Here is an 18,504-nt window from a genome sequence, read left to right on the forward strand (position 1 = left end):
AGCCTTACTTAATGTAGCCTCTGGCCTTTGATCAAACTCAGTCCACTGCTTCCGTTTTGTTCTACTTGCGTTTTGCCTCACTGCAAACATGCTGGTTTAACACATTGTACCAATGTTGTGGTTTAACCCTGGCTTCCGAAATGACACACCAACGATTTTACCAAAGCTTGGCTACCACGCTGCCCTTGAGCTCTACCCAAACAAACGATGAGGTTGTGAAAGATAAGACAAAGGGTAAAAACTTCAAAACACGTTTTCTTTATTGTATGACGTAACTATATACACAGAGAAAATGTACAGAGAAGGATTTGCATATTCATGCCATTCAATGACTAGATGTACGTTTGCATTGACTAGAGTTGTATGCGGACAACTAAATGATTTTATATTAACCACATGTTGGTGAAGTGAAATAAATTACTGTCCATTTTTAACTTGTGCCTATGTCTTTGACTTTGTTCAGAATATTCCCAAATCTGTCTCAAAAGTATTTTATCATGTGAAATAAAAGTATAACTGAAATAGCACTGTCCTGAATATGGGCACAAGTTCGGTTCTTGCCTCAAGTTTGATATATTGCTAACAACCGTCTTGCGTTGTTGTGGGTAGTTGGTTTAATAAGTGCCGTTTCCATCATGTATTTCCTCAACTAGAAGAAACAACATCCGACTTTACAATTAGCTCACACTCTTGACTCGAACCGACACGAGCGATCGAACCAGTTAGCTCCCCCGTTGATTTGCGCAGGAAGCATAGAATGAAATAATGAAAAACAATTTCAACAAAATAATTGGCATCGTAGTACCATGGCACACGGCGTCCTGCACTGTGACATCCGGAGTGACAGGGCGCGGCGTCCGGTGTACCAAAGACGACTTGGTAGGCCATTACCACATGAGCTGTCCTGTTGGTGTAAGCGGACCTTCCTTGACCACTCGTCCTGGTAACCAGGAGGGATCTTCTGAAACCGGACTGTTTAGATGAAAGAATGTTTCGGAGCCCCGGATGACAATGCGATTATTGCTTCAGAATGATGTAACTGTATACGCCCCTTTCAATGGATTCACAATCTGTAGTGGTGAATATTGTCTTTGGAAGCAGTTCACCAAATATGGAAACAACTGATGACGATATATATAATTGCCGTTCACGAAGGGGGAGGGGATTTAGGCGTGGCTGATTCCGACGCTGGGGACTTCTCCGGCGGTTGGAAAGCAGAATGTTCACTGCCCAGAGACAAGCGTGGAATTGGTGGGGTCAAGGTCTCACGTACAGAGGTCAGGCGGCTGAGGTCACTCGCGCTGGCTAGTGACGTTGTGGGTAACCCAGGCAACAGGCGGAATGTTTCCACTGGCGTGGGGTTGGGGACTGGAAGCGACGGGTAGCGGAAGACGAAGGGAGATGATGTGTGAAGGAGTTTCAGACGCTGATGACGTCGCCATTTCGCCCGTCTGTTGGAAAACCACACCTGCAAGAACATAATGTTTCTGATTAGAGTTATTGTTTAGATCACAGTTAGTGTCCTGTCCATTGATCTCATGAGTATCCAAGGCGTGTTATGGATTCCTAATATACAGGATAGAACATCACAGCAGTGACTGTGAGTGACGTCAATGAGACAGCTGATGACCAGACATGCACAGCACTGAACAGTTAGAATGTCACCTTATACCCTCAGTATATGGCATTATAACTAGGTAGACATTACACCCAGTAAGCAATGGGTTCGCACTATAATCAGGTTGCCATTAGAACTAGGTTCGCAATATAATCAGGTTGCCATTATAACAAGGTTTGCACTATAATCAGGTTGCCATAAGAACTAGGTTCGCATTATAATCAGATTGCCATTATAACAAGGTTTGCACTATAATCAGGTTGCCATTATAACTAGGATGTCATTTCAACAAGGAATTTCAAGGATCAGTTGGACTGAAGAGCAACTATGTGTTTTCGCTCACAGAAAAAAGAGTCATTTTTTTAAAAATTTTCATCGATTACTTCCAAAGAAAACTGTATCAGTGCATTCAATTATGAGACTTCTTTGTGAAGGAAGAACTCTTCGTTCTTTATCTTTATCTATTTCGGTTTCTTGTGAACAACTGACTGTGTTTGTGATAAGTGTCACTGGGTGTGCTGACCTTTTGTAAACGCCCGGTATTCATGCGATGTCATACTGATTCAAAATCATGCAGTCAAAAGCATACAGTGAAATCTGCTTGTAGCAGAGGTTTCTCGTGACTGTGGAAAGGATTTGGGTTGTTGTTTGTTTTTCTCCCTATGTGTTGAAGGTGTTTCATGTCTTACCTGTACCCTGGCCTCCGAAAGGTTGGTCTTGGCGGCAAGGTCTTCACGGGTGGCAACCCCAGGATAGTGAGTCCGATGGAACTCCTTCTCAAGTACTTCCAGCTGCTCCTGGGTGAAAGTGGTGCGGTTCCTCCTCAGCTTCTGGTGATGGTCAGAACTGTCAGGGCTGCTGCCTAGCGGATCTGGGAGAAGCAGTACTTGTGTTACAATAGACCCTCTGTTGTAGCAATTCGGAATCATAATATGTTTCAGTCATCATAGTTTAAGTGTGGGTACAATGTGTGAAGCCCATTTTCTGGTGTCCCCCGCCATGATATATCTGGAATATTGATAAAAGCGGCGTAAAACTAAACTCACTCACTCACTTAAAGTGAAAATACTTCAGGCACCGTCTGTTTGTTTTGGAGTGTTTGTTTCTTCTTAATGTTTAAGGAGGTGTTGGCTAAGGTGTGGTTTCGTTTGAGTTTCTACATTTTTTTCTTTGCTTGTTTAAGAGCCCTATACGGAGCAGACGGGTGGTGTTTACAGAAGGGGATTTCCCTTGTGACGTGTTCAGGTCACGTGTTACGTTAGGTCTGGAGGAAGTGTGAGAGTGAGTGAGTTTAGTTTTACGCCGCTTTTAGCAATACCCAATCAATAACACGGCGGTGGACACCTGAAATGGGCTTCACACTTTGTACCCATGCGGGCAATCGAACCCAGGTCTTCGGCTACCCCACCCACTAGGCTACCCCACCTCCCTACGAGGAAGTGAGTGGAACGTTGGGCAATGATGGTGCGCAGGACAGATAAAGCAGACTCAGAAGCTGATATTGACAATATTTTGGACATATTACGGTCCTACACCAACCTTCATCTGATGATTCACAATCTCTCTCTAAGATCCATGGATCTTGGGGTTTGACAAAGGGGCGACTACTCTGCTGAAGACTGGTAGGTGGCGACACTGCTGATCCCCATAAAGGATGATAGAGAGGCTGCAGCACGTGCGTCGCCATCTTAGCGTACTCTGTGGCAGCGCGCTCTGCGGCTCTGTTCCGGAGGATGCGATTGATGGAACTGACACTGGGGAGGTTGGACTGAGTGCACACGCCTGAAAAACATTATACTACAGTGTCTTTTATAACGATATATAGCAGTGTCTTTTTTAACAATACATAACAGTGGGGTATTTTTATAACAATATATAACGGTGTAGTTTATTACAATGTATGACAATGTCTTTTATGACAATATATAAACAATCGTCAAACCACACAACAGAATATCCAGCAAACGATTCTTTTCCTAAACCGAAGTTTTTTGGATTTTTTCTAGCAGTTTTTTATGTATATTTTTAACTGTGTGTATTAGCAACAAAATATTCATGACCCTAATTGTTTTGTTCGATATAGTTATATTAACAAACAAGTGATAATAAGCTCTAGCTATCGCAAGTTCATAAAATATATACAAAATATTCATGACTCACACTTTTTCAGTACAGTTAGATTAACACACCTGTAGTATTATTACTAGTTTTTACCGCGGAAAAAAATCGAAGTATTCATGATCTCTAATGTTATTGAACAGTAATATTTTGAATTTGAAAGGTGATATTATCAACTGAGGGTAACGTTATCAGTTGTGTAACTCAGTTCAATACAGCCTGGATCCCGGGCCTACTGCTCTAACGCAGTGTCGAGGCGTTAGCGCAGGAGACCTCGGGAACGAGGCTGAGTTTGCCCTTTTACCTTCCGCTAAAAGCCTGTCACGGATTTCCCAAGCAAACATAGTTGGGTTGTTCCTCTTGAGGTCCTCGATCTTAGACACGACACCAGGTGTCGCGACCTTTGGCTTGCTTCCCCCAATACTGTTACATCGAAACGTGAACGGGTCATACAGGCGGCCTGTGAATATAGAGTGAACATTGAGCGAGATGACATCGACCTTTGACAAAACTTGACATTAAAGTGAATAGAATCCTGCCCTAATAGTGAGTGAGTTTAGTTTTACGCCGCTTTTAGCATTTTTCGAGTAATAGCGCGGCTTTGGGCACCAGATATGAGCTTCACACATTGTAGCCAGTGTAGAGAACCGAAACCAGGTCTTCAACGTGACGAGTCAGCACATAAACCACTAGGCTACCCCACCACCAGGTATTTCGTTCAGTTTGTATTTTGTGTAATCATTCAAATACGAGTGGCGAATTCCATGTTTGATCACTTTGCACACGACAGCCGTGGTTTATCACATATTCATAATAATAAATCCCTCTATTGAAATATATGCACAACACTGCCGAGGACATGACTTAAACACTTCACTCTTTCTGCTTACAATAATATTTCACAATAGGCAAGTGGATTTTGATGAACAAACAAATGAGAAAAACCTATATCTCAGTTAGATTTATCATGTATTTGATTTTCCAATGAACAGATTTTAAGTTTATACTATAAAAAACATTATAATTTTTAAAACACCAGTACCTTGTCAACAGATAAAGAAAACTGTATGTTTTGATTGTATGAACCAAAATTATATTCAAAACCTTTATAAGTCAAAGAAAATGCTCCGCCTGTTTTGCACACAAAAACTGGTGTCTGTTTTTAGACACGTTATCTTCGAAAATCAACACTTTTTCGGCTCATGTTTGCAACACGTCAAAAGTCGCTTTATTGTGTATCTGTTTCTAAGCCATTTCACCACTGACCCAGTATATTTTCACACATAATAACCCTGCCATTGACTGCTTGTAACAAAACCGTTGCAGGAATTAGTGACAATTCGTATAACAAAATCTTATTCAATAACACTTCTTTCAAATTTTAATTATAAATAAAACATACCCAGTATACTCATTTTGCACCTGTTAATGTTTTTCAAGCCATTCCTTATGCAATCTGCTTATAAATGAAAGCCTACATTTCCTACTCAGTGTGGTAATAACGGATTTTAATTAATATGAAAAGAGATGTTAACCTGAGCACAAAATCTCATGATGGATGATTCCCTTGAAAAGTACCTTCAAATACATATAACGTTTAAACGTAATGTATTCGATAAAATTTCCCGATTAAATTGAAAAAGTGAAAGTGCCCCTAAGTGCGGTTGTGTCAGCATCCCCCCACTTTCTGTTACACACAATTACACATATTATGGTACCACTACTTTGAAATATTAATTGTGTATTGAAAACCATTTTAACAAATTAATAAGCCGTAACCTGTCAACTGTTTACGAACGTGATTGACGTTGATCGACTAATGCGATATGTGAAAATAGTCAGTTCATATGTTATGCATTGAAAGCGCAACGACTGTCACGTCTCAGAGTAATTAAAATTTATGCCCTGTTCATGAGTTTTTAACAGTGGGGATTGGTAGAACTAAACCTTATCTCACATGTGTTGCACGTGCATGAAAATACGACTGGATCTGGTGTAGGACACAGATCATAATTGCGGTTTCGAAGCAGATGTGTCCCTGGAAATGGTTTATTTCATCCTCCGCTATTCTTTTTTTGTTTTGTTTTTTTTACATAATCAAAATGAGTAAGTGATAGTTTTGCGTCATTTCGAAATAAGTGCATACGCGACAGCAGGTTGTTGCTTTTAGTAAAAACTTTTAAAAGTTGTTGATTTGGTTTGGGATAATATTCATATTATTCATACGTCCGTTAACGAAGAACTTGACAAATACATTCCACATGCATGTAATGACATCAAAGGTATTGAATACGGTATGTCGTCATTGTTCACACTAATACAGTTTCTGATCACAGAGACCGACAGATCCACACATGCTTGCTCCCACGCCCATGGGTCACAGAGGTTGAGGGGTTGGCTCGTTACCCCTGAAATATTTCCATCTACCCACATCCCCCCGGTGGAAGTCACGCGCCCCCCACGCGCTCCGCACGAGCCAAATCTTCTTCTAGGCACGCGCCGCCACCTGTTGGGCCGGTTTGTTTTAAATGAATTAAATAAGTGATAACACAAGTATTAACAGGTGTTAGGATTTGCGCTCGTACAGCAGGAAAACTGTCAGATTACACCACCAGATCTGCTCAAGTGGACATGAAACGTGATTATTTTGTTTCGGAGAAAGCTGGATGGTTCTCATCGTGACGCTCGTTTAAAACGCTCCAGTTAAAGATAGAAGGCTTAGTGGGTGTTTAAGCGATTTTCGATACGTAATTTGTTCCGAATGTAATAAGACGTACGCACTAGCGTAAACACTATCCTGTTTTACACCAACCTTTGGATTATTTGTTTAGAGAACACTGACCCTTTATTATAAACAGCAAGTTCTGTTCTCTCTTGATTGTGTTTTGTTCCTTCTTTGAATTAGCATCGCACAAGATATATCGATTTTCATATCTGCGTGCTTAAAATTCTACAGAAGCGGAAAGTCACTTTTGGAGTGTTGAAATAGAGAACCAGAACAATACACTACGAAATAAATTTGAAAATTTTCAAAGTAGGCATCTATTAACTATATTTCAGCTTCATACATGCTGCTGATAAAACTAAAAAATATAATTTATCTTCCCCCTGTACTATGGGTCATGTGACTTTTATTAATAATCTTGATTGATGAACAGAACAAAACTAATAAAACTAATGAAAAACTAAGTTCAACTTAAATATCTTAAATCAAATAAATCACTTGATATAAAAATGCATTTTGTTACTGCATTGTGTAAGGAGGGTTCATGCCTGAAGTTTGATTGTCCAGATTGCACTACCAGGCAACAACGGATGATATATAACGACCGCAGTTGTTTAAGAATTATAATAAAATCATTTTGCAATGATTATGCTTTTAAGTTATACTTTTGAGCCCCATGCATGTAATTTTAACATTGTCTGTGTACAGTGAAACTTTTAATCTTATTCAGTTTTAAGTTCCATACATGCCAATTATTTACAGCAATAAAATATTATTAGCTTCTTCTTTTCGATAAACAAAATAACAAAATAACATTAAATTAAATGAATCAAATGAGGTTATTCTCAGATCCACATTGAATTCTGCTGATAAAATATTGTACACATTTTTAACGTAGTCAACATTGCCATCGGACAAATATATGTATTTTGTGCCCTCTGCACATTTGTAGACACGACAATCTTATCAAATTTAGCCTAAGAACATGTATTTTACATAAAATCTATGTAACATCTTAGGGGTTCACAAACACCTGCAACTAATAACAAATTAAACAGAAAACATTACTCTGTATGTATGCCATTCGTTAATCCGTACGATGTCACAAATAACAGTGCGTATTCCGGTCTAATTAAGTTACACTTTAACGCATAGACCTGATCGTTGTACATGAGGCAGAAAACATATGCATGAGAAGAAAACATATTTTTTATGAAGTTTTTATACTGTATTTAACCATACCTTCATTTATATGCTTCTTTGTAGAATTTATAATGTATTATATATAGTCTCTCAAAGGTTCTTAAAGGATGGCTCAATTTTGCGTTATATTTTATAAGTATGTTAATATATGTGTCAGCTGTGAGGTGAGACCTAAATAAACTATCTGTCAGTCCGTCTGTCTGAGGTGTTGCCTTCTGTTACCGTGAGCACTCGCTTCCGATGAGTACGGAGAGTACACGTTTATCTAGCGCCTGTCAATCAAACGTGCTGATGGACATTGATTACTCTTTATAATCAAAACACGTCGTTGAAATTGACAAGAGAGGCCCGATCATATCGTATGATTGAGCAGGTGGGTTGATACGAGTCATGTGAAAGGAAGCGAATAAAATATATACATGTACCACATAAGCAGAGAATAAGGAGTTTCATATCATTATTTTCTGACATATAACGAAGTCCTGGGATTATTATGTCTATTTTTAGTATTTGTGTTTCAAAATCTGTCAGTTATATAAATCAATATGGTGTACACTTTACGTATTGTACACCGTAATAATGAAATATTAAAACATTTCCCAGACACTACTTCGCCAAAGTCTATTTTAATTTTGTTTAAAGTTTGGAAGAGGTGTCCTGTGCTCATGTACATTACAAATCATAAAGACAACCCATCAAATAATAGTTTTAAAATGTATTAGTCTACAAGGGTTTTCACAGTTGCTTTAACCACAAGGTCGACCCCGTTGTGGAGAAACAGGTGACCACTGGGGACTTAAATCGGAATATACATTGTTTCATTGTTTCATTGTACCCAAGGGTTCTTGTTAGGACAGCTTACTAGCAACATATGCAGCTGACTGCATGAATCAGTCACATTCGGTGTCCTCCCTTAAACAAAATACCAGTCCCTCCATTTGTTTAGTACCGCCGAGATTATGTAAAGGTCTAACAGCTGAAAAACAACAAATATTCATTCATTCATTCATTCATTCATTCATTCATTGTTATTTAGATACCCTTTTTTGTGTCTCATTCGTATTGCAAACACAACGGCAATCAAGAGCCACCTGTGCGATATCAACTCGATATTAACGAAGGAATGGATTTAATTGAATTATTCAAAGAAGTTGTGATGTTCAACCATGCATGTAAGCACCACAGTGCCAGAGTGATCAGTATGTACCTTCCCTGTTATTAAAATGTTTTATTGAGTGAGTGAGTGAGTTTAGTTTTACGCCTCTTTTTGCAAAATTTAGACAATATGAAGGTGGGTCCACCGGAAATGTGCTTCACGCATACTATGAGGAAACGAACCCGGGAGTTCGGCATGACGAGCTTAGCCACTAAGCTACCCCACCGTCACGGAAGAACTTTAATAGATAGGCTTCTCATTGTGTTGCGTTGAATAAATCCTGGAATAGATTACGCCCTCTAAGTTCTGTAATTACTCAACAAGTGATTGCGTGAGTTTAGTTTCACGCCGCACTTAGCAATATTCCAACTATATAGCGGTGGTCTAGAAATAATCGAGTCTGGACCAGACAATCCAACGATCAACAACATGAGCATCGATCTGCACAGATGGGAACCAATGAGATGTCTCAACCAAGTCAGCGAGCCAGACCACCCGACCCCGTAGTCGCGTTTTTATGGCAAGCATGGTTTACTGAAGGCCTATTCTACCCCGACCTTCACGGGTTACTCATCAAGGGTTGCTTAATACCCTGGTTAGGGCAGTTAACTAATCTGTGATATACCTAGGGATGTACAGCCAATGGTTACAGCAATAGAATTATATCATTAGATTTCATATCACATGGTATGTTTTGTAAGAAACAGTTTCAGCATAAGGGTAACTGTACATGTTTTGTTGGATGGCAGTGGTTCCTTATTTTCTTCTTTCTTTTCTTTCTTCCTTATTTAAAGGATTTACTTCATATTTCCATCATGCAATCATCCATTGTGATATGTATGTATTTATTAATCGTCCCCCTGTCCAACTGATGAAGGTATAGGCTGTGAAAGCTAACCTATTACAACTTCATCATGTCATTAAAGGCTATGAACTTTTACGAAATACGTTGTTCATCACCAGAATTCATCGATGGTTCTTGGGGATGATGCAGATTACGGTCGCGCTTTCCGACGATGCAAATTGTTGTTCATGGCATCATAGACTGGTTTGGCTGGCCTCGACTTATGTGATATAAGTAGAATATCGATTAGAGGGGAGTTAAATATCTGGATATCACTCACTCACTCACTCTGGCTGCACGGGAACATCTACACACGTAAAACCGCATATTGAACCCTCACCTTCAAAAACTGTAAATAATCACTATGAACAAAAAATACAATAACCCGGGTACGCACCTGTCACCTTCGGTAAACCAAAATAATTTGTCTGCATTAGTTTCGAATGTAATCGAAACCTCTTATGACAATAGTTTTCATGTCAACTTTATCAGCTGACATCCTCGAACAAACGGTCTATTCTGTTTTAACAGCTGTTTCCGGTTTAACATTATACCGTTACATACGTCAAGAGTATTTTACTATTCCGCAACTTCATTTGGAAACACTTCAGTCCTAATCTCTCAACTCCAATGGAAACAAAAGCCCATTTAGTGATTACTTGTCAGTGACGCATATGTTTATAAGCTTTTAGTGACAATGGACAAAATATAATGAATATTTTATCACAAATATCCATTTTATTCTAATAGGAACTCGATCCAGTAGTGTAGATATGAACAGTATTAATCCCTCTTTGTATACAAATGTTGATTGCCATACGTCGTACTAGTAAAAGCTGGTTATTACAATAGTCGTTGATTTATTAAAATCACGTGTCAGTGCAATATCGCCATTGTTTGCACACTGTGCGTCTTCCGTTGTTATATATGGAATCAATAGACGTATATTAAACTTATCGCTCGCAAGATCCTAATTACCTACAATCTGGCAAATTTATCTTGAAAAGTGTGAAGCCTAAAGCTTTTGCTGACGGTGATTTCAGTCAGAGAGTCAAATGAAAAATGACGAGTTGCTCGCACTGAACTTCTCGCCAATCAGTTCGCGTTAAATTTGGTGTCAACCAATCAGCGAGCGGCAATGAGATCTGGCACCCTCAATAGCTATGCAATTACCGGAGGAAAAAAATTCTCAGCAACCGGCTCTGTTAGCATAAGATAAGCGTTAATTAAATACATTTGATTGTCAGTCGTTATATATCTGATAAGTTGGCTCAAAAGGCCTCGCGCATCACGTGATAGTATTGACAGGTCGGCACCTGTCGTCAACGCATGCTCAGCAGAGTCAAGAGGTGCTTGATTCTCATGGGCTGATCAAAGCGACGATGGGTTATTATTTGCGCACAGGAGACAAGCAAACGTTTGAAACATCATTTGTTTGTTAACATGTGTTAGAACAGATTTTGTATAACACTCTGTTTATTTGAAGGAGTGGGTTGTATAGATGTACGAACAATACAGTCTATTGACAACAAGCCCAACAAATTAATATTTTATCGAACCGATGTGTGAGTAGTTGTTAAACAACTGCGCAAACCCGATATCTGTATTCTATTCTATAATCATGTGACACGATTTCGTCTCTAAGCAAGTCAGACGGCGACGAAAACACCTGTTAAACACTCCGACTTATTTCGACAGCCGTGCAGGTATAGCCATACACCTAGCCGCAGGTAGCTTCAATTGCTGTGCATAGCTAATACGGCTATCAAAACAACTACAGATCGATATTATCACTTTATCTACGTGTACCAACCCTGCTACTGCAACAACAACGACGACTCGTATCACCATTACCACTACTAAAAAGGCTATCGACTTATGAAGGTCCAGACCAGAACTCATCATCAGTACTCCATGCTTGTGTCCCCATGAAGATCCGGGACAGAAATGGTCTTCAGTAACGTATAATTGTCGTAGGAGGTGAATAACGGGATCGAGTGGTGAGACTCGCTGACTTGGTTGACACATGTCATCGGTTCCCATTTGCGCAGATCTATGTTCATGCTGTTGATGCCTTAACTGTGTGGTCCAGATTCGATTATTTTCAGACCCCCGCCAAATATTGCTGAGCGTGGCGTAAAAATAAACTCACTCACTAAAATCATCAGAAGCTAGAATCGATTGAACAGGAAATGAGACAGTGAGGGTTGGAGGAGAGGAGTGGCAGGGAGGGTATTTGTGTCCTTATTTATTTACTGAATTATTTGTATTGTCTAAATCCTCCTTCAGGTTTATGCGTGAGAAGTTTGTTAGAATAAAGATTTCAAAATATCGATTTGCATATATGTAACTACAACATACCCTAATTAGCATGTAGGACCGTTCTTACATAAAGCACATGTCTGGAACATATACCAGAGTATGCATTCTGATCCAATGTTCAGTCATATATTTGATCAAAGTATATTTACTGTCAGGCATGCTGTACTTACGTACAACAATAGGTAACACTTTATTATCTATTTCAAAACTGAACTGACTGATAAATGGATATTCAGCAAATATGCCGTATAAAAGCTTTAATGGTCATTGATTTTTTACTGAATTCGGTTTTCCAGCTGTGACCTCTGTCTTCAGTACAAACTGTTTTTATCACTATACATATATGATCAAAGTGTATCGACATTATAATGTTTATAAATGTATTCCTAAGTATATTTAGATCTTGAATAAAATCAAATATATAGCAATAAAATTTATGCAAGGACATCCTTCTAGTATTTAAATTCCCTACAATAAACTCTACCTGTTTTAAATGTATGATTGATGACATCTGTCAACTCTCAGTTGGTTCCCGTTTATATTATTTAATCTTGCATACTCTTTTTTATAATCGGTAGATAAAAATACGCCGAGGATGCTGGCTGGATAATTAAACAGTGACAGTATTAATGGTAAAAATGATAACGATGCCTTCCTATGACAACGATGTCAAAAATCACTATGCCACCTCCTATGATGCAAATCGAAATTCGATTTTCGTTTTTTTAAATGCTACTTTTTGTGGTATCCACTGTGTGGTATTGAATACCGATTCAAGATCTGTGGGTTGAATAACACAACCTGCTGTTCCCACTGACTGCATCACAGCGTGTTGTTCTAAAAACACAAACGCACTCACAGGGAAACAAAAAGCTCGTCTATTTAGAAGAAAATATAATTCAACCCACTGAGTTGCATTTCATGAATGTTTAGATCTAATTTTACCCAAAGACAAAACTACATTGATTTTAGGACTTGAAAACCAACCCGCATAACGGTGATTCGAGGGTTCAGTCAGTCGGGGGCGGTGTGATTCATTCTATGAAATGTACACTTTTTTCCAAAGAGGGACGTTGTTTCTATTTAAGTGAAATTCGTATTTGTGCGATGTTGCGATACTATATCGACTGTAGATTATATCATTGACGAGAAAAATAAGCGAGTTCGGGTTTACCCGTTGTGTATTTCTATAATATTGCCACCGCAGCCACGCGTTCGTGGGTTGGTTTGTTTTGCCACCACTGTTATGCTTTGTTTTTGCCACCACTGTTCAGCTGGTATTTCCTGACAATGATAACTGAAACAATTAACACATTGTGTTTTTTCCGCCATCAAATCCGATTTTTTTATATTACCAGCAGAAACCCAATGACGTCGCATTACAAAGCGAACGTTTCGAGGAACCCGTCGAAGTTTGTTCGTGATTTTAATGAGGGTTTCGTAATTAGACACAGAACATCTGTTGCCAATGATATGTTTACAGGGAAACGTCCCTTATGTTTGACTGGGTTTTCGACGTAGTGGTGTACGTAATTTTTAACGTCTCATGCGTAACGATCTGCATGTGAGATCATTGAAATCAGTTTTCCTGTATTGATATCGCATTTAGCATTATTTCAAAACTTGCATGCCAAAATTCATTAACAATAAGAATGAAATCTGACCTAATGATTGTTAGCTTAGCGAGTGTCTGTGCTTTTCTTCTATGCCAGGCTGCAGAGTATGACTTCATAAGTTCTAACGAACTTTCCATTTATGACTGACGCCTCACGTATGTCTTGGCAATGATATTCTAGAACAGGCCCACCACTTACCCTTTCTTTTTATCAAGGAGTCACATGACTTTATTTAATACGAGGCGAACAAAGGTCCTTGGGGCGAAATTCAAGGCTTAAAAGACGAACAGAATTCAGGGCAAGGTGTACTGCACTGATGAGTGAGTGAGTTTAGTATTACGCACCAGAAATTGGCTTCACACATTGTACCCATAGGGGAATAGAACTGCAGGGCGAGCAAAGGGTTTAAACACTAGGCTTCTCCAGCACCCTTTTTCGAACGAATATTGAACCATGGGCGGTCACTACAAAGTGTAGTTTAAGTCACTTCCATCAATACATATATGTCGTTATTTGCCTCTGTGGAGAAAAAGGCAGTATTGTTTTGTGCCGCTTTTAGAAACATTCCAGCAATGGCACTGCGACTGGCACTCAAAGAACGTGCTTCACGATTTGTATCCATGAAAATGACGAAACATAACGTGTCATTTAAACATTCGGCTTCCGAGTCTGCTTTAATAAAGAATGGGATTCTCGTTTTTCAACAATTCTGTTCAAACATACGGGTGGTGGTTGTGCACATTCAATAGACAAGTGACCCACATATGTGCCTTGCAATTAACACGAGACGCACTTAGCGTACGGGCTTACCCTCAAAATGTACAAATTAACTCCAGCAGTTAATCACAGTGGGTCATAGCACACATTATATTACCATTCGCCTGTATTATGCTCTGAGATGTCTTTTGCTCAGAGAAGGAAAATGTGCAATTGGGTTGATCTATTTACACAGCAGTTAAAGAAGTAATTATCTACGTAAGCAGGAGGGTGATCAGTATGTGTTTACGGTCATTGGGCCGAGGACAACTGTAAATATAAATAGTTAAATTGATAATGCGTTACTCTTCAAAAGACTCTTTTTAAATGATGATGATGGTGATAATGATGATAATGATATTATATATTACTTAATCTCAATCTGTATTGATTATTGAGGCGCATACGAATCAATCAATACCTTTACACCTGGCGATTATAAAATGTAATATTCGTTTAATAATATACATGCCTACTTGATTCAATAACAATAATACTTCTAAGAGCATTAACAACATCATATGCAATCAGCGTTGCTGATTAAACTTGCGGTCGGCGACAAAAAACGACCAAACCATTTTTCTAATTACATGTAATACCTGATTACCGTGGCGGCCAATGTTCGATTGTGTTTATCATTCAAAATCAGCTTTGTCATGTTAATAATGGTAGTAGATCTGCACTATCGTAACATACGGGTACTAGATAGACTACCACAAATATATGCAACAGTTTTTCGTTGACATTTTATCACATGAAATATGCCAACACTGATTCAATGGTGAAACTACCGCCGATTTGTAACTTTATGTAGTGTGTAATCACATCGACACGTAGAAACATTCACCTGTTTGTTCTTCTGGTTTTATCTCCCCATTTCCTATAAATGTAGAATTTTATAGCAAGCGCCGTTGTTTCAGAATCTTACAAAAATAATAAGTTTGATAAAAACTTTACATTAATTTGATTATTAAATCGACGTCAGCAGTAAATAGACAGAATACGCTTCATTTGACTAACATGTTACAAACGCTATCAAATGTTACTAAGCTATAAACCGCAAAATGAAATTATGAAACCACAGTTGTGGCACCCGTATAAAATACGCCACCATCGATTTCTTGTTTGTTTCAACTTCAACGTATGTTTATACGATGGTTTGCCTGGCAGTTGTTTTGAGAATTTATCATTAATGAAAATAAGTATATAATACTTACTCCAAACTCTTTGCAGGTAGTCACGTGATGCCAGGGTGTGTCGAGCATCGCCCGGGGGTGGGGGAAAGAGTGGGGGGAGGGGCAGGAAGGGGTTTGGTGGGGGAACGCGAAGGTTTGGGGGAACTGAGGAATCGTTCAGAGACATCGTCTGGAAGAGAAAACAAAATCACTAAAATCATAACACACAGATTCTTAAAAGGTGATTAATTGAAATTTAATAGTTCAGTCATTTCATATGGATTTATAAGAGATTAAACAGTAAAATATACCAGTGTCAAAAATAAGCATTTAGAACATGTACATATAAATATAAATAAACACACATTGTCTTGTATACTGGACAAAATATGTTTGGGATACTGGTATTTTTATGATTGATGTTTTACCGGAGTGTCAATGAGTAAATAGATTATACCCCATTTTTGTCCAGTATATCATCCCAGGTTTAGTCTGTTATAAAAGACACGATAAAATTTGACGGTAAAAATAAATTTTAAAAGAGTAAACTTTTTCATATAAAACAATCAACAACGACTTAATCACACATACTAAACGAGTGTTGTAAAACATGATATTCAACTTCAATAAAATGTTTACAACAGAAACATTTTCTGTGTCCCGAAGAAGGAAAAGCGGTGGCTCAGTAGTCTAAGCTGTACAGAGCTTCAAACCCCAAGAAACGCCACACGATTGTGATGGTGCGTTCGATTCCCATTTTGCCCAGATGATGTTTCTTGGTTTGACCGCGCCTTTGCCTTGTGCGCTGTTTCAAGTTTCAAAGTCTGAAACCTACAACCCTAATATAAAGTGTCTCCCTCACCCAACCGACAGTCATGTTAGAACTTTAGCTCCTCTAATATTAAGCAATTCATAATGGACACCCATCCTGATAAAATTATCCCCATTGCGTATTTTAATTCCTTAAGAATCTTAAATATTATATATGATAAATGTAATGTTTTTCCCTCGTCAAATCTAGTAACCTAGCATTCTAGAAGCTAATGAGTAAATAAGGGCGCATATCACTGTATGGGTAAACACTTCTTGTTTATTGTAAAAAACGACGTTTATGTGACTTGCATAGTCATTAAGTGTTCTTTATATGTATCCTTGAATCGTTATCAAGTGTTCTTTGTGTGTATCCTTGCATTGTTATCAAGTGTTCTTTACGTTAAATCTCATCACATTCACGTTGTAGATACATATGTTAGCACAATGGAGTCAACATATATGAAATCACATACATTAATTGCTTCATAAACCGATATAAAGAAAAAAGCAGAAAAACGACCGTATATAAACGAAAGAAAGACATTCAAAACAAGACGACTTATATATGTTGCGTTACATGAAGAAATGACCAATAACCAAGAAATTACATTTTGAATAAAGAGTGCAGTTTACAGCCCCACTATGAAACTAAAACAAACATAAAATTTTCAACGTACTCAAAAATTAATGCAAGATTTTAAATCAGATTTGAAAATTACTAATATTTACAGCCAACCTCAAATAACACAATGCTTCAAACTAAACATTTTGCTAAATAAATGCATAGTTCAAACTTTAAAAGCGGTCAAATAGTTGTTTGATATGCTGCATACATAAGAACATCGTGTTATTTAAAATTATTTTATATAAGCAATTTGCAAGGAACTAATTCCTACAACCCAAATGCATGACAAAGTACTTACTCTTGCAGCGTGAAGGCAGTGCCGGCAAATTGACAATATGACTATTTAATTGTGTTAATCATAGCTTTATACACGTAGACGCTTCTTCTCATCGATTATCCTCCGCTTGTCTACCTGTAGCTGGAGCAATCAACAGGTGCGCTTTTAGCCACGCCCCTTGAGCCTACTAGACACGCCCCCGCTGAGACCGTGTCAAAATAATGTGGAAATTCCACGCTAAATAACCCACCCAAATGGAGATCGCTTGATACGATACTGGTCACAGGATGATGACCGTATTAGTGGTCATGATTTAGTTGACCATGATGACCTTCGCACGCGTTGTGCAGCGTGACAGTTTATCAATAACCGCGACCTCCAGCCAGGAAGAGAATTACTGCAAGACTATTTCACTAGCAAGTCGATTGAAAGGCGATAAAACTGTCACGTATAAACGAGCTTGATATTTTCTGCTAAATTTGCAATCAATCAAGGAAAGTTGGACGGCTAAACAATTTTTAAATATATACAAAATAATTTAAATAATTTTAAATATTGTTTTGCTATTTTCTTTCAATACATGTGTAAACGTTTAAACATATAAACATGCAAATGGAACCATGTTTGATACTGAAATTGAAGAAACAGAACCTGAAGAATACTAGACTTGCTTTATTTTGGAACCTTCGATTAACAGAAGGATCAGTCAAAACGAGAAATGCACATCGCACGTACAGACAGGACTGTTAACGGTAAAACTCACCAGATTACATGTAGTTGTGTTTATGGCCAGCGAGAGCTCTCTGTGTTAAGGACACTAAACGACAGAGTATACCAAACATTTAAATACAACATATTTTAACCAGATAGTTCTAAAATGTCTGTACTCTCTCGATGACACAATGTGTGTGTGTGTGTGTGTGTGTGAGAGAGAGAGAGAGAGAGAGAGAGAGAGAGAGAGAGAGAGTAGTTTTTATTTATGTCTATAGCAATATTCCATCAACATCAGGGCTGGGGGCACTAGAAATGTATCCATGTGGAATCGAACGCGGGTCTTCGGCGTGACGAGCGGACGCTTTAACCACTGGGCTACCCCGCCGCCCGGAAAGATTTTCAGTGTAATTTTTGTGATAACCACAACACATGTGTCAAACACAAACATCTCTGACTTGCTGAGACAAAGAGAATCAACAGTATTCTGCTCTGACAAATGAGTATATGTGTTCTCAAGAAGCTGTAAAATCTCTATCGCGTAT

The 18,504-nt window shown here is 38.4% G+C and overlaps 1 protein-coding gene across 1 annotated transcript; it reads right to left on the minus strand.

Moving 5' to 3' along the window:
* Positions 1–242: 242 nt before the first annotated feature.
* LOC137273839 (paired box protein Pax-6-like) lies at positions 243–17,302 on the minus strand. The gene is made up of 6 exons (XM_067806712.1): positions 17,270–17,302; positions 15,576–15,723; positions 4,041–4,196; positions 3,158–3,400; positions 2,308–2,489; positions 243–1,468 (listed from the first exon to the last, which is right to left on the minus strand). The coding sequence occupies exons 2-6, from the start codon at positions 15,718–15,720 to the stop codon at positions 1,148–1,150; spliced, it is 1,047 nt and encodes a 348-aa protein (XP_067662813.1). The 5' UTR covers positions 15,721–15,723; positions 17,270–17,302; the 3' UTR covers positions 243–1,147.
* Positions 17,303–18,504: the final 1,202 nt, after the last annotated feature.

This window comes from Haliotis asinina, chromosome 2 (genome assembly GCF_037392515.1).
Source record: "Haliotis asinina isolate JCU_RB_2024 chromosome 2, JCU_Hal_asi_v2, whole genome shotgun sequence".
Lineage (NCBI taxonomy): Eukaryota > Metazoa > Mollusca > Gastropoda > Lepetellida > Haliotidae > Haliotis > Haliotis asinina.